Source organism: Mchenga conophoros, linkage group LG23 (assembly GCF_057382185.1).
Source record: "Mchenga conophoros isolate Kocher_MC1m ecotype Shallow Benthic linkage group LG23, M_conophoros_male_GT1.1, whole genome shotgun sequence".
In the NCBI taxonomy this organism is placed as follows: Eukaryota; Metazoa; Chordata; class Actinopteri; order Cichliformes; family Cichlidae; genus Mchenga; species Mchenga conophoros.
The window spans coordinates 12,193,441-12,210,923 of NC_140547.1; the positions used below are offsets into that span (position 1 = coordinate 12,193,441).

The 17,483-nt window shown below is 42.5% G+C and overlaps 1 protein-coding gene across 1 annotated transcript in view; it reads right to left on the bottom strand.

Annotated features, from left to right (window-relative positions):
• Nucleotides 1-17,483, bottom strand: part of unc13a (unc-13 homolog A (C. elegans)) — a 46,500-nt gene that overhangs the window by 3,567 nt on the left and 25,450 nt on the right. The window contains exons 22-42 of the mRNA XM_085265991.1: nt 17,219-17,372; nt 16,959-17,027; nt 16,559-16,648; nt 16,029-16,163; nt 13,893-14,026; nt 13,614-13,699; nt 12,625-12,751; nt 12,413-12,509; nt 11,562-11,705; nt 11,276-11,353; nt 11,065-11,142; nt 10,806-10,894; nt 10,575-10,721; nt 9,725-9,848; nt 6,862-6,891; nt 5,731-5,787; nt 5,502-5,582; nt 4,867-5,014; nt 4,052-4,108; nt 577-669; nt 11-170 (exon numbers count right to left, since the gene is read on the bottom strand). Of these exons, the coding sequence (XP_085122117.1) occupies nt 11-170; nt 577-669; nt 4,052-4,108; nt 4,867-5,014; nt 5,502-5,582; nt 5,731-5,787; nt 6,862-6,891; nt 9,725-9,848; nt 10,575-10,721; nt 10,806-10,894; nt 11,065-11,142; nt 11,276-11,353; nt 11,562-11,705; nt 12,413-12,509; nt 12,625-12,751; nt 13,614-13,699; nt 13,893-14,026; nt 16,029-16,163; nt 16,559-16,648; nt 16,959-17,027; nt 17,219-17,372 (2,178 nt within the window). The remainder of the gene's footprint in view (nt 1-10; nt 171-576; nt 670-4,051; nt 4,109-4,866; nt 5,015-5,501; nt 5,583-5,730; nt 5,788-6,861; nt 6,892-9,724; nt 9,849-10,574; nt 10,722-10,805; nt 10,895-11,064; nt 11,143-11,275; nt 11,354-11,561; nt 11,706-12,412; nt 12,510-12,624; nt 12,752-13,613; nt 13,700-13,892; nt 14,027-16,028; nt 16,164-16,558; nt 16,649-16,958; nt 17,028-17,218; nt 17,373-17,483) is intronic.

Here is a 17,483-nt window from a genome sequence, read left to right on the forward strand (position 1 = left end):
AACCACTTACAAAGTGAAGGTCTCGTTGTATTTGGGAGCCCAGCTGTTGTTCTTTGACTTCGTGGCGTACTTCCTCTTTTTGTCACTGAGGTGAGGGCCGATGATATAGACCTCCACAAAAGGCCGGAATATTCCCTGCGTCTGCCACCTCAGGTCATTTGCAGCGACCACTGAAACAGACAGAAAGACAGAGCTAAAGGAAGGAAAGAGAGCGGGAAGGTGTGGGTGACTGTGAGATTCGTGTGGAGAAAATGTGTGAAAAAGTGGAGCGGTAAGCGAGGGCGAGTGAACAGGAAACTCAGACAATACTGGCTCTCCCTCAGGCCTCACATTCAGTTTATGGTCAAGATAATGAAAATAGAATTGGAAGAGTATTCATTACAAAATCATATTTTTCTATGGCAGATGAAAGCTAGAGCTATATCCTGGTGCCCTGTTATGGCCATACAGTCCTGCCCGCGGGGTCTAGCAATGTTTAAATGTTAAACTATGACTTGAATGTTATTTCCAGAAATACCCTCAGATTCAGTCCCAATAAATGTGAAAACAACAAAGATACAAAATATTTTTGCTCACCTTTCACCGTGACTTTGTGCTCTCCGGTGTTCGGGTGAGTGAAAATCTCCACATGGATGGACACTTCTCCTACAGCATCGTCCACCCCAGAGCCTGACGGGACAGGACAAAGAGTAAAAGTGCCATTAATACCCTCGAGTCTCCCAATCTCCACTGTGCTAATGTCGCAGCCGCTGTGCCCTCTATTTCGAATTCTCCTCCATAATTAAATTTAAAAAAAGTTACACTTCCATTTCAGTTTCACAAAAGAAACAACGAAATGGACTCAGTTATAACCTGGTGAATATAAAGCAGAGTACTGACTATTCAAATGTTTCTTTATAAAATAATAGCGTTTAAAATAAAGCACAGAGTTCTGCTTGTGCATATGTTGTGGTCTGGAAGTGGACATTCAGACAAAGCAGCTATGAGTGGGCATATGTGTTTAATACCGGTAGTGTATAATAATAACAATAAGCCTGCAATAGCTGTATTATCTCCTTTGGTAATGCATTCTACGTTATGATTAAACCTGAGCGACTGAGAGGCAATCACTGTGGTAACTGTTGCCCACTCATAGATGCAAAGTGTCTGTTAGGATGCGGGGTGGTTAGTAAGAGGCAGAGAAGAAGACAGGAGAGAAGCTGGAGAAGGTCAGCTAACGGTGTGGATCCCCCCCCCACCGACACAGATCATGTCTGGGCATGCTCAGATGGATACACCCATTCCTTGGTAAAGTCTTTTACCCAAGCATGGTCAAGAGGAGGGCCAAGAGAGGGAGGGACCACGTGGAGGGAGAAGCAGCTCGGCCTCCCCGGCCCGTCGGTATAGGATGACAGTACTGATGCCTGACTGCTTTAATAAAGCTTTCTGCAAGAAGAGCGAATAGAAGATTTTTCATATTTTCTGCTCTTTTGTCCTTTTAATGTCTATATTTCCATTCTTGAAGAGAGATTGCTCTTATTCCTCCTTGTTTAGTTTTTTCATCATTTAATGTAAGTTTATGGATCGAGAGCGACACACACCCTCATAACTGACCGCTCAGATGTTTCCTGGTTAAAATCAGTCATTTCATTGCATTTCAATCAAACATCAAAGTCATTTAACTGTTTCATCTCTACGCTATGCCAGACCTGGGCTTGTTTGGGGTCCTTGGAGTTCTACTTTTTGCCTGAGGAAGAAGATGACAAGTCTAGATGGCTTTCACCAGGCTCTAACACCTTTGTCTGGGAGGGAGGATGATGATCTTTCCTTGTGCCGCATGTGAACAAGCGGTTTATATCCACGTACAACTCCAGAAGGATACAGTGACAGATGGACATTAATTTTCAGTGTTTTAATTAGCGTCTTCGCTCTGTCAACGGTATCTTTGTGGCGACGACCAGCAGCCTGTGTGTTTGTGTTTTTAACCAGCCGCCCACTAAACAAGGTGTCTGTGGGAGTTAGACGGCAGAGTGTTCCTGGCACGCGGCTCTCTGCATCTCTCAGGGGAGCATTATGGGATTGCTGGTTTCACTGCCAACAGGACCAAAGAGAGCAGCAGTCATCCATCTGGCCTTGTCTACTCAGTAGAGGACATCCATGAGAGATGAGAAAGAAACTTTTCTGGCTGGGAGGCAGGAAGATGTTGCCAGGAAAAAGCAGCCCCTTTCTTCGTTAACAAACACGGCAATCAGAGGCACATTTTGCACCATATTGCAAAACGTCACCAAAATAGATATTAAATCTCAGAATTGTACTTTAAATGTGCCAAAGCATCGCCTGAGTTTGCCACTTATTCACAAATGAGTTGATTATTTTAACCGCAAATATCGGCGCTCACAGCCAGCAGCACGCGAGACCGACCGTCAGCGCTGATCAAAGACTCTTTCAGCTGCGAGTAAATTCCACTGAGCTTTGGTCATTCATCCTGCTCTAATCATCCACTCTAATATGGTTGGAGAAACTACTCAGTGAAATCTGTTTGACAGGGAGTTAATTTGCTTCCTTGTTACAGTCAGGGACATCCACCAGCTGGCAGGAAGGCGAAAGATACGCTTCTTTGCTGCTTGTTTATTCAATCTCAAATAGATGATTTTCCATAAAACTTGCAAAAAGGAGCATTTGAATTATTTCCAGTCATACTTCATCAGAACTAAAAAGCTGGTGTCACCATTTTGAACAGGTAAAGGATGAGAAAGTGGGATTCAGCTCAGTCAGACAATCAAACTTGAGAACACACCAGTTCAGAGCAACACTTCAAAATCTCAACTATTCCAACAAAATTCATTTGCTAGTGTTTGTTGGTAGTGGATACCTTTCACAGTTAGGCATTAATCTGCATAAAAATCTACTTTGAATGCTTTTCTTTCCTTACACATTTCCATCTTTGGTCTCTTTCCAGAGGAAAGTGACACAACTTGACGTGTAACAGACTGCAGTGTTAACAATGTCATATTGAGCCGCTCATCTGAGATGACTGTCGGGGTGCTAGGGCTTGCGCAGCACCAGATCATCATCGTAGCATCAAATTAAACGGCGAAGCCAAGTGCACACACAAACAGCAGAATGCATATGTCTCTGTGTGAGCGTGTATGAACATACCGCATCTGAGAGCAAGTCAGACTCTTTTATTCTGATCTAAAGAGACGGAAATCAGACCACCTGACCCGATGGACTGTTTGTGATTGGCTAGATCTGTTAAGGGGAGACGAGCTGAGAACCCTTTCCCATCACCGCTTTGGGGAGGGTGGCGCTGCGTGTGGAAGCTGACTGGGTGTTTCCATCTCTGCCTGCTTTTGGATGCGATTGCAGGGTAGGGAAGGACAGAGAGCCCTCCCAGACAAACTAAGCCAACAGCCATCATCATCTTCATAATAATCCTACTCTTCCTCTTCAAGCATCTGCCATTTCAAACACAGTGGGAGGGACAGTGACACTGTAAAAAAAAGATTTCCTCCCAGTGTTTCTGGAAATAAATAATTGCTTCTACAACCTGAGGACAGACTCATCAGATTGCACACACACACACACACACACACACACACACACACACACACACACACACACACACACACACACACACAGCCCCCTGGCTTCTCTGGGTGACATCATGCTGCATCAGAATTCCTCCACGCTTTAATGCATTTCTATTATATTTGTCTGATGTCCGCGCATCATGCGTCGTGTCTGCTCATACATACTGTCCACGGCGTATGTATTCAGCGCAGTTCTGTACATACAGACATCAGTGTGTACGTTTCATGCATGAATGCATAAAGTTACCATTCTTGCTGTGGTGGTGGGCATGTATGTGTGTTCAAAAAGGCAGAGAGTGTGTTCAGTCTGTGCATTGCATTTGTCTGTTGGGATGAATCTGAGCAGGCAGGACAGTTTCAGGATGCACATGGGGGGGTGGGGGTGGGGGTGGGTGAAAAGGTGGAGGTTGCTGGGCTTTGTTCTGGAGGCTCTCTGGTGGTCCTTGGTGTCTCAGAGCCTCAGCCTGAGTGCCACATACCCTTTTCTGGGTAAACATCCTCACTAGTGGTGAATCTCACCCCCTTCCCGCCGAACACTGTCCCACAGACGGGGCAGGAGGTGGGAGTAGACAGAGAAAGGAGACACACGAAGAAATATGAGGTTTGCAGAGAGTTTCACAATTACAGAGTAGAAAACAGACCAACATGTAAAAAGCATTTTCCCTGATTTGTTGGGGAAATTGAGCTACTTCTACCAAATAAGCAGTGAAAAAACTGTGTCTTGCAACATCAAAAGCCACATTAGTTAAAAAATTCAATTTTAAATGATTATCCACTCAAAAGGCATTTCTACCAGTGCTCGGGGACTATGTGTGAGCGTCTGATGGCAGAAACGGGATGGCTGTTACACAGCTATGTGACAGGAGGACGGAGGCTGAGCAGCAGCATCAAAGAGAAGGAAAACAGAGTGGGTAGGTATTTATTTTTTCATTGCAAATAGCTGTCAGATCATCTACAGAATAGTGGCTGCAGTTCCAGAAGCTCGCTATCAGGAGACTCAGCATTTCAGGACAGTGAGAAATATTGTGCTGTTGCAGTTTCAATTTTACGCTCTACGAGGCACGTGAGATACTTTGAGCGTATAGAAACTTGGCATTTGGGAAAACCCTAACATCAACAGAGGGGGCAGCGAGAGGGGCTCCTCTGAGAGTGTGAGCGAAGAAGGAATACATTTCCCTTCCTCAGAGAATTATGTAAGATGCTGTAGGTAGTTAAGCTCATACTTAACAACTGAAGATACTGGAAGGTAAAGCAAATTCAAAGCCCCTCAGACACAGACAGATTTGTACGTTACCTTGAGCGTTCTGCGATTGGACAAAGGTCTTTATGAGTTTGTCTGTGGCCTGCGTGTAAAGGGACAGGGCGTAGTGGAGAGACTGAAGGTCAGGACTCTTCTCCAGGAATGTCTTCTTCAGACCCACACCACCAGCATGGAAATATTGCTGTCACATAAAAGGGCGGGGAAAAAAACATTTTACCAACATCTTCCGACCAGCAGCTGACTGAAGAAATAAAAGGGCACAAATAATTATAAACACAGCAGAGTGATCATCAGCGAATCCTGACATTCCCACAGTCACACATGAATCCAACACTAAACCAGTCAATACTGACAACTGCAGATAACAATTCAAAACGCTTCTATGATGTGCAAATTAGAGCCCCCGTAGAGCTTTAAACAATCGTTTTAACATTTGGTGCTATGTGGGTGCCTGTGTTATCTTGGGAAAATGCTTTGGGAGTGAAATTATGTGTTATTTTTCTTTTATTAATTCATCCTAAAGGGATAAAAAAAACCCCTCATTTCCTGGTCCCAAACTCTGGGTTTTAAGACTGTACATTTATGACTTCTTGTTTCCTGAAACGCTTGCACTGATAATAAAGAGAATATTCAATGTTTAATCACTGAAAATGAAAGTGAATCTCTACCTTGATGGTGTCGAGAGCCAACTCTATCACAGCACATTGCTTGGGTGTTAGCGCTTTGGCCTCCTCACGAACCATGTGCTCCTAAAGATGCCAGCGGGAGAGGCATAAAGCAAAATGACCAATATGTCCCCCTCATATGCTCTTCCGCATATTTTCTAAGCAATTAGAGACTCAGTCCGAAGCACTGGTGCCGGGCCCAGAGCGTAAGTGTAGCAGAAACATATTGTACCTTCAGCTTGGACAGCTGTCCGAGCTCCTTGGCAGCGTTAAAGATGAGCTGAGTGCCCTGGAAGAGACAGAAAGGCAGAAGGAGGAACAAGAAAGGTAGACAAGCAGAGAGAAAGAGAGAGAGAGAGGAGCGCTGTTATTATCGTGACAAAACAACGGCGGCGGTAAATGGCTTAGTGTCACACAGAGGACAGCGACGTTTCTGACACACACATTCATAAACAGTCACTCTGAACCGCTTTACAGGTGTCACGGTACATTTTCCTTCAAGTGCTGTTATCACACTTATCTGTCTTTTAATCATTCCAAAACATTACACACAAACACTACAAGGAGAAGGGAAAGTGGTTCAGCTCGTAGTAAGGGCAGGAAAATAGACATATTTGTGCACTCAAATGCACACAGATACACTCACTCTCCCTCTCTCACACACACACACATATCTAGCAGCTATAAAGCTTCACCGTGGTGTGTGCTGGTATTTATTGGTCCAGCCTAATGCAGTACTCTTGTAAGAAGATGTATCCTAAGTACTGCTGACTGTGGTTACAAATACGGTTTTGAAAGTTTACCAAAACCAACTGTAGTTTTGTATTCTTTCAAATAATGCAATAAAAAAAGAATAGCAGAAAAGTTTCAGGAAGAGCTTTATTAGCAAATAACAGAGTGCATTTCTGAAACTGTGGGGAAGCAACAGGGAAGAATAATCCAGCATCCCTCCTCTGCTACTCTAAGCTAAACTGTCAGTCGTGCAGATAGATGTGCCTTTGGTTGCAGGGGCTGCTGTGATGAATATACTTTTTTACCCTGCAAGCTTGGCTTCCCTTTGATTTGGCTGTGAAGCTAAACCACACTCTGTTGTCTTTTTGTTTTTTTGCACATAGCCAGCCAGGTCTGAGTCAAATTAAGTGACTGCTGAACACACTGACTTTCTGTGTTTAAGTCACAAATGTCTACATCCAATAGAGGTATGTTTACAGCACACTATAAAAAGCACTATGTAGATAGTGAAAAAAAACAATATTTCCACTGCTTTGTTTGACTGGGAGCTGAGGGAGAGAGACATAGACATGGAGAGAAGACGTGGAGGAGAGAGACAAGACACATTGATCTAAAGGGGTTTAGTCCTTACATCGCTGTGAGAAGCACTCTTCAGCCTCCCCTGGAAAGAGAGCATGTGGTTAATACTTCAAGCAGTGGCCAGTCCCTGCTGTCTGACTTCACGCTCACTGGCTGCATAAGAGCGTGCAATCAAAAGCTCAGACGTTGCTTTAAAAATGTTAACGAATGTTGGAAAAACCCTCGTCAGTTTTTTCAGTTTATTTCTTTTTTTGATCGATTGCCAATCCAACATTATGAGACTTTGCTTTGACTGCACTCTGTTCACTTATGATCATTGCAGAGATATTGTTTGCATGTGGTCTGATATTTCAGCCAGGCCACTCGTAACCTGTTTGCATGCAATCCAAAGCAAAAACAGTGCCAGGAAGCATGAAAAAAGGAAAAATCTAAATGTATCTTAGCACGTAATAGTTTCCATTAAAGAAATGTAATATAACATCTTGGTCAAAGTTAAAATAAAAATTTTACCTAGGGGAAACATATGCATACTCTCTTTACTGCTCAATAAGAAATTCATTTTCTGGCTATCAATCACAGCACACGAACATTTTACCTGCATGAAAAATACAGGGCGCTCAGTCACGTGAACAAGACTAAAATTGGGCTTATCATGAAAGAAATCGTTTTACAATATTTAGATTTATGCACAAATTAAACAGGATGGTGCTAGTGAGTTTTAGGTGTGATGGCAGGCCGATAGTTTTACCAGTTTCTTAGTGGAATCACTGAAAGATAATATTTTCAATAATTATGCAGCATTAAAGCTCTGTGCAGTAACTTCCATCCAAAGAACAATTTTAGAGTCTGCATCTTTATGATGTTAAACCAGCTTCTCTTAAATAATTTATTGGAAGTTACCAGAGATCAGAATGAATAACTTGACATTAAAATAAATGTTTTCATACATCTTTAGGTTGTCAGCATCAGAAAGTGAAATATTTGGTCCTAAGACATTAAGAAAACAAACCGTGTACCTCGTTTGCACAACCTAAACCCAAGAAATAGCATCGAGACTATTTATAAAAACACAATGACAGTAATTATAGCAACAACAGAACACGAAACCAAACCAGAAGAGACCAACAGGACAGGTCCGCAGAGACATACAGTGCACTACAGTGTCGTACAGGATACTGAGAGAAGACTGCAGTGTTGAAATAGATCAGATGCAAGCAACAAACCCACAGTAGGGGGTAGGAAGGCAGGACACAGTTCAAACAGGTAGGAAAGGTGGGGACAGTGGGGTGAGAGGATTGGAAAGGGCGGAAAAGGGGTGCTGGAGTTTGGTCGGGACAGTAGATACCAAGCTACCGAGAGATCAGTCACCTCACCGGGGTCCCCATAAAAGGGCGCAATGCATGAGAAGAAACAAGCCAAACCCAGGCACAACAGAGGAGAGGAGTACCATTTCCTGTTTGAGGAGAGCGTTCATGAAGAAGAGACAGCAGAAAAGGGAGAGGGGGCTAATCGGTGAAGATTGCTGAGGGGTGGGGTGGGACCTATTAGAACTAGTTAGGAATGCACCATGCTCCTGTCTTCTCAAACGAGAGACAGACTTGGAGGAGAGAAGAGAAAAGAGGAGACATGAGACAGATCAAAGAGGTGAGGTCGTGAGAAGGCAGACGGTGTGATGTGGGGTAAAAACAGGGGAAGATCGCAGCCACATATAGCAGAGAAATTGACCACCGTGGACTGACAGACAGACAAACACACAGGAGTGCTGTACTTACAATCATCTGTGGAGGGAGAGCGGTGGGAGCAGGATGTAATAGTAATCACAACAACAACAACCAGAGAGAAGGGTCAGTCAAGCTGCAAAGAGCCCCACATCAATCAAAATCACAAGTTTGGGCCCCAGGCCTGGAGGGACGTGGAGCAACTGACACCTGTTTAGAGCCTGGACTAAGCACAGGTAGAGAACTGAGCAGGTAGCCATAACACCTAAGCTAACTCGTTACAGCATCAACTCTTTGCTCATAAAGCAAATACGAGGTTTAACTTTCAGCAGCTTCACATGAAGAGTGTCGCTGTGGGTGTGATCGTGCAGCTTTGGCGCACATTAAACTCTGCGTCCTGTGACTGAAGGTCACAGTAGCCACAGATTATCACTTTATTATCAGTGATATGAGGCTCTTTAGTTAATAACCAAACAGAAATAACACATATACCAAAAACAAACAAAAGAAGAGCGGCTGCTTTCCAAAATGTATCATTCTTTTCAGAAGTGGGTCGGATCCTTTAGGCTAACATTTTTATGCAACTCTGATGTGAGTTACTCATAAATCAGGAATCTCTCCAAACAACTGACATACTGGAGAGCAGCCATGAGCTGGTGCAGGAATGATATGGTGCAGTCCTTTTTTTTCTTTTGCTTTTTAAGGGTTTCGTCTGGATTGTTTGGATGAACGAAGGCACCTGCAGGGCAATGCTGCATATACTGCGTGTAGGGGGGGTGAGCAGAGGGTAGGATGTAGATGTGATGCAAAAACTGTTTGATCTTTTGCTTAGGCATGGGCCACACAAAATGTCTGCATTTGTTTTCCCTTCTCTCGTTCTCCACCTCCTTCTTCTTTCTTTCTGTCCTTTGATGTTGCCTTGGCAGTAACAGGTGTAAGTAGAACATACTTGTGCACGTGTAGGCCTTATATACTGCGGGGGTCACCATATGAACATGTAATATCTTCATTTATGTTGCTATAAACATCCGCAAGGACTTCAAATAATTATTAAACATTTTGTAAAGAGATGATAGCGATGGATATGTGTACATGTCTCTTTCGTCTACACAAATTAGCCAAGAAAACATCTCTAAATATGTCTATTTTGTGTGTTTGTATGTTCTTTTGTGCATTTATACTTCTATGCGCTCTTACCGTTTGGTCTGTGAGCGGTGGCAGAACGATGGTCTTCTCCATGGTGTTCATCACCAGCTTCCACAGCTCCTTCAACACACGTTTCAGCACAGTCTTTTCACAGATCTTAGCAAACAAAGTCAGGCTGGCAGGAGGAGGGAGAGACACAAGTAAGAAAGAGACGTAAGTATTAAGCAGCAGAGGGGAAAAGACACAGTCTACCTGAAGAAAAATCGGATCATCAAAAGAAAAAGAGGTAATATGAAAAAGAGAAATACCTTCATGAGGGAAAAAACGCTCAGAAAAGCAGAAAATTTGGGGAAATTTCAATATTTTTCATTCATTCACAGGCAAATAACGTTTCCAAGTCATTCCTACAAAAACAAGGGTGGTTGTGGCATCCTATTATTGCACCACAGTTAAATTCAGTGAACTCTTAAGAAACCGTTAATTCATAAATGTTTGTAAAGACAGCGTGCACGGCTAGGTGATGGATTGTACACTGTACACCTGTGGGAATGGGACTGAAAACACCCAAATTCAAAGATTAAAAGATACGGACTAATACTTTTATCCATATATCGTATAACCACAACCAACAAAGCCAAAGATTCAAACCATCACATCAGTGTATTCACTGGTAATCCCTGAAAGATGAAAGCTCAGTCTCCAGAGTGTTTTAAAGGTCAGTTTTTTTCTACTCTTTCATCTTGATTATGTTATTGTGCAGGAATTTCTCCAGCTCTAGCCACGAGCATCGTTACCCTACCCACCTACTGTTCAAATCTTCTATCTACAAGTCAATCAGGCAGTCAGTCAGAAGAAACTTGCTTCCAAATAGGGAATCATTTTAAGCTAAAGATTGGCTCACTTGCTGTCCAGGAACTCCATGATTGGCTGCAGGACATTGTCAGCATCCTGGGCCACGCTGCTGGCATTTCCCACATTTGAGGTTCCCTTAACCTGAGCCAAGATGTCTCCCATCTGCTTAACATTTTCCTCAATATGAGGCTGGAAACTACAGAGGATGAAAGGGAGAAGGTTTAAGAGACTGCATCTGTAGTGTTCATTTGGATATGAATATGTGTGAGCGTGTTCCCACCTGACAGCAAAGACCCTGCTGAGATCATCCATGACATTGTTGAGTTTGACTTGCAGGTCTTTCAGGATATCACTAGCTTCAACACACAGCTAAAATGCCACAATAAAAACACACAAACTCACTCAGCTGTTTGGGTTGACTGGCGGCTGTGTGATAGGATAATAATAACACATGGCTGATATACTAGCATTAGGAACTATGTCTGAATAATTAAACAGTCTAAGTTTTGGCTGTTTGCGAGTGGAGAAGAGTCGCTCACATCTTTTCCACCCATGGCTTCAAACATCTTCTCCAGCTGCACCCTCAGCTGCTGGATGTTGTTGATCAGGATGCAGGGCTAGAAAGAAGCGGACACATGCGCATGTTTTTATGTTTATTCCAAAAGTTGGCTTTCGGTTTTTGGCAAACAGAATAAAATGAGACCATCTGTGGAAAAACCACATTGGGTCATTATGTCTTTGGCCACTCACCACTTTCTCCATGGTGACATAGTTGGCAAACAGCTTTGATATGATGTCAGCATAGGACAGAAGCACATTGCTGATGGTCTGGAGAAGAAAACAACAAAGGAAATATTTTTTTCTGCTCTTGTGTAAAGTGTCCTTGGGTTTCTTAAAGGGCGCTATACAAATCAAAGTTCTTATTATTATTACTGTTATTATAAAAAATGTTTTAACATGTACAGAAAAAAAATTGAAGACCTCGGTCTTGCATTTTTATTTTGTAACCTGCAAATGACATTTTCACTGCACCTACCTTGGCGAAGCGCTTCATGTAGTGTCCTACAATCTGCGGATCTGGGCACTCTAACTTCCTGATGATCTCAAAGCTCTGGTTGAGCTGGGAAAAGACATCCACAACTGAACAGGAGAACAGAGCATGCTCCGATGTGACCTGGAACTGCAGGGCAGAAAAGATACGCGGGAAGATTAAAAACTGGGGAAAATTAAAGGAGAAAAAGTCACAAGAAGGGGATGAGTAAGGTTGCAGGTGAGATTGTGTGCCCGTCTAAGACCATACAGACAGACCATTAGATGCGTTATTAAACTGGACCTTTGATATATTTCACTGCCTGTACAGAGACTCTGACCTCTCAGAGCCAGCCGTACAGACAGTTAGACAGCCATCCAGTGACAGGTGGGAGCTCCTGTCTGTCTCCTTGAAATTGGCTGCTGGTTACCGCCTGGTCCTTAATTGGCTAGAGGTGAGTAGGTGCTACTCCAGGGAGTCAGGGTAATGAGTTGAGGACAGCTTTTCTGCAGTCAAACCTTTGGAATAAGGCCATTAATTTACAATGTCCTGCTGTAACAGAATCATCTTTGGCTTTAAGCATATGCAAGTCACGGGCACTCTTTTTGAAAACTTCCCAAGAATCTGCACTGCTGAGTCCATGCTTTCTATTTCAGTCTTTGAAGAATGCTGGGGAGACAGGAGAACGTGTGGGAGGCGGGGCGGGAGTGGGGAAGAAACTTTGGATGATAACTCTGAGTGTGGCAGAGGAAGTACAAAGGATGGATTACAATAATTCTGCTTGAATAACAACAGCGACTCAGCGCTTCAAGAGGGCTGAAGGAGAGATAAGGAGGAAGGGAGCTGGAAACGTTTACCCCATCTTTTTTGTCTCTTTCCAAAGCACCGTGCAGAAAGTCACGAGACACTTCTTCGTTTTCATCCAGCCACTGGATGACAAATGGCTCAAACCACCTACGGGGAGCAACAATTTAGATATTTGCAAACTAAATTCGAGCATTTCAAAAATATATTCTATAATTCTTTTTCACCGGATGCGTCTGTTTCTACAAAACAAGATGCTACTCACGCAGGATATTCAGGCACTCTGCTCTTGAAGAAGGGCAGGTCCTTGCAGTACTCGTTGTACAGCCACTTGACCTTGAAGTGCAGGTTCATGTAATCTGCACTCTTGCACAGGCGGTTTTTTTCATGCTCTGTGAAAAGGAGAAAACACGTATTTCCAGGACTGTTTAGGCGGCCAGCATTTCCTGCAGGTCTGTTATGCACAGAGAAACTGAAAAACTGACACTTTACAGATCATTTTATAGAATAAATAGTTTTAAAATACACAAACATGATTCCAGTCATGCTTGGATAGAGCCAAATCCTCTTTTTGTCTTATCAGAAACTTTATTTTTATGCATAAATACTTTTTTAAAATATCAGATAAAAAATATGCATGCTAGAAATCAGAATATGCATATCACAAGATCTACCAAAATTAATATATTTTGCTTCATTGTTTGAAAAAAAATGAGATCTTTGCTCTCAGCAGCGGTACTGGAAGATTTAAATCAGGCAGGCAGTTAGTCAGCAAGAACAGCTGCTTGTCATGGAGCACACATTCAGTGTGTGTGTGTGTGTGTGTGTGTGTGTGTGTGTGTGTGTGTGTGTGTGTGTGCGCGCGCGCGCGCGTGTGCGTGCGTATGTGTTTTAATGATTAAAATGGTTTTTTGTTTTTGGAGGATGTAGATAGCCACGAGTAGAATAACTGGATCATTTTATTGCTAATACAAAAACAAAACTTGCGTATAATGTTTGTATGACTGTAACATTCAAGAGAGTTTAATATAATAGGTGGCTTTTTAATATCCATTTGTATATACTGAGTGGGAGTCCAGCTATGGCCAATAACCAGTGTGCTGAACTACCAGCAGCCGATAGTTAAACAAAAGCACAGACGTTTAATTAAATTCTCTGAATATTAACTGAATTCTTTTCTTTTCTGTGTTTTTGTATGCTCGCTACTTTTAAGACTACAGCACAATACTAACTGTATTATCGGTTTTTACTCACCTTCCATTGCATACTTCATATCCTGAGCAAATAAGTTCCACATAACTTCCGCGCTGATTTTACCCACATTGAGCTCCTGAGGGAATCTGGATGCAGAAGGAGAACATGTAACCGGGAAAGCTGACGAGAGCCTCAGAGTGCAGTTTTAATGGCACTATGAGAAACTGTGGATAACTACATAACATTAAAATGTCATTAAACCCATTCTGTTTAAATTTGTACAAGGAAACAAAGCAAACACAAAGGTAGAACGGCCGTGTAGAAAACTTAGAGACATACTGATTTAGGCAAGGAGTGTAAGAGTTCTTGTCTTCCTCAATGATTGAGACGATAAGTGTGATAAACTTGGACCAGAAGTCGAGGTTTTTGATGCTGGGTCCTTGCTCCTCTGGGGGCACAGCACCCTGCTTGGCCTGGGAAAGCAACAACATGAGTGGCGTTATAATGACTCATGACAATGGCTTTCTGAGGTTTACCTGCTATTATTGCCCCTTTTGGCTGAAAAATCTGCACATAAGTGAATTTTGATCAGTGAAACGGTTTTTAAAGCCGTACAACAGGATGTCCAGAGTCGTGTAATTGTGTAATCTTAATGTGAATTTTACCAATAATATTTCTGTCATCTGCAACGGGGAGACGTTTTTGGAGGGAAATCTCGACTGCGTTGTTAACTCAACAACTCATACATATTAAACACTTGCTGCTCAAACAGCTTTAAACAGACTGCGAATGTCAACTGTCTGGTCGACTTCTTTGAAACAGCTGAAGATGTGCTGAGAAAAAACAAAACAAAACACTGAGCTGGCTGCTGCAGGGTTTGAAGAGTGAAGAATGATCTTGCAGAGATTTCAACAAAATATAGCAAAGTCCCTCAGGACGAAATGTTTTATTCAAAGAGAAAAAAATGCTTATTTGAAATTCACGGGGAAGTCAGAATTGGGCTTGGTGCTTTAATGAGGGCTCAAAGCAAGTTCTAGAAATCGCTGTTGGAATTGGCTACAGGAGTGACGGATGGAAGAGCCTGGCTTCACCAGACTAAGACACGGACTTACCGCGCACACACACACACACACACACACACACATACAAACCAACAACACACAAGTGTCTACATATGGAATGAGGACAAAACTGAAATCCTTTCTGTATTAGAAATGTAAAAATGTAAATATTATTCTCTTTGTAGTGATGACTTCTGGGTAAAACCGCTGATTTTGATCACTAAAGTTGTACTTCCACCTGTAATTCAATCAGCTGATGAGTTTCTAAAATTTTAAGCTTTTTCCCCTGGTTTGACTTTACTTTGTTTTCACATAAAGAAAACTCCAAACGAAGCAAAACGTGTCTTTTTTATACAAACCGCATGAGAAAGTTCAGTCTGCTTGTTGGCCAGATGTGCAAGAGGAACAATAGCAAAAGCAGGTAGAAGACACAGTATTCTGAGCTACAGGATAACTTTGCAATGTCACTTCTTCCAATTCTTTAAAGTTTGTGTACTCTGCAGGCTTATGGTACTCTGCTACATCCCAGGAAGCAAAGCATGCCTGGCTATCAGAAGGCAAACGCCCAGTATATATTCAGTGGTTGGGTCAGATCATATTCCCACCATAAACGAATCAGTCTGAAGTTCATTTGGAACTGGATCGAGACCGCCTCCTCGAATGCGTCTGTGGTAGATTCACTGCAAGTGCAATTACCCTGCTCGTGTCTGCAGAAGCGAACCGCACCAAGACGGAAAATGAACCAGAATTCAATTTAAGCAGACTTAATGGTGCAGGTGTGAAGGCGCTGAGATTGTGGTTGGGCTGTCATTATTCCCGGCATTTTGCTTAAGGGAAACTGAACCGGACAGAAGTTAAATGTAAGCAAAACGATCATCAGTCACTGGAAATCTACAGCAAAAATTCCAAAGGAAACCTCAATGCCTTTTGCCACTGAATGAAATATACCAAGTTTATGTGTTTTGCTTGGTAACGACCAGAAGCTCAGAACGATATCAACTAAAAACAGATCTAGTTTGTCCAAAACCAAACATGAACCAAGGAAAAAATGGACTAAACAAATAAACTAAATAAACAAATCATAATTCAGCACTTTTTTTTCTATAATTTACCGTAAGCAAATTATAGAAGACTGTTGATGTACCTTTAAGTAAATAAAAAATGAACAAATGCAGATACCATCACCATCACACCTGAACATCTGCACTTTTCTAACTGTTTGATTCTGTATGTTCTGAAGTCCAGTACATGTACGCATGCATGGTGTGCTAACAAGGCTTTACTTTTTTGTACTTTATTATGTTTATGCCAAAAAATATCAATTCAAAGTTGATTTTTTTGACAAAGATGGAAAAAGAAAAACATTCACTGACACACACACGCAGACATTCAGCCCATCACTGCTGCTTCTTACCGGGTCTGCCTGATACTCGCGACTGTAGAGCTCATGGCAGTTATTAAAGATGTATTCATAGGTGGAGTTGAGACAGGCTTTGACACAGTCCTTCACTACCTGACTGGCTCTGGGTGGCGACTGGAGCTCTTGGACCTAAACGCAGGCACAAAAATCAGACATGCAGTGACTGGATCATTCATTTGAGCTCACATTTGAAATGATGAATTTATTACAGCTGCAGAATATAGTTAAAGTTTGGCAACAGTGCTCTCCCAAATATGCAACATAGAAGACTGGAGTAGTGAAAATAAAAATCTCCCTGGAGCCTTCATGTGGGAGGTGGGAGAGTTGGAAGATCAGGCAGTGATGCAGGGCAGCAGCACTGACACGTCAGGGGGAAAAATGGGATATTCTGCAGCTTAAATAGACAATGTGAAGAAAGCAGAGTTGGTTTGCAGAATTCTCTCCATTTCTGCTTCTGAAGAAAACCCTTAAATCCAACTCAGCACCAAGCTTTAGGATAAAAATGGAAGAGAAAGAGACTATACCTTCATTCTGAAGAAGGTTATACTGGTGAGCAGATCCACTGTGGACTTGAGGTCCTGCAGTCTCTCAGGACTGCTGGCCGGGAAGTTGTTCTGCAATCGGGCCAAAAAAAGGAAAGAAATCAGAAACGGCGAGCCACAGTACATGAATTCACATCTGTGCTTGTCCAGTTTTTTGCATCTGTGGGCACGATCCAGCATGGTCAATCTTCACTGGCAGCAAGCCCTGTTCTGACTGTGTGGGCGTACATGGTTTCCCCAACGTGTCTGTGCACGTTTCCGATGAACTGTCAATCTAATTAACACATTTGCCTCCTCAAATTGCTTCTGATAAAGAGAGACGTGCAAGGACGCAGAGAATCATTAGTTATAAGCCAGAAGAAATTGTAAAAGAGTAACTTACCCGGTACATGGACAGGTCGATCCTCAGAGAGTTATGAAGCTGATCGAGGAGCTTGACAAATCGCTCTTTCTGTGGGTAATAAAAGAAATGTGCTAATAGATTCTGTGATTAAACATAATGAAGATAAAGAGGACACGACAAAGGGAAATAACAGAGAAACTATGCCATTGCGATAGTTAGGGGAAAATTAGTATATAAAACTATTTAATTAATAAAAGTATGACATCTAACTTTATCGATCCAGCTAAATGTTGACTCACCCCAAAATTAGAAGCAGCAAAGCGGTCAGAGGCAGAGACATTGTTGGTTGCCTGGGTGGTGTGGGCGTAGTAGGCATTGATGTTTGCCAGCAGGGTACTCATCACTGCAGGCACACCTGGGCACATGTACTTAGATGACAAGCAGGCAAAATGGCTGGAAATGAGAGGAGGACAGGCAAATGTTAGATTTTTATCTAAACAATCTACGATGCGCCTGAACACATGGGTCTTTCTTATTAACGGTGACGTTCTGGAGTCGGGCAGT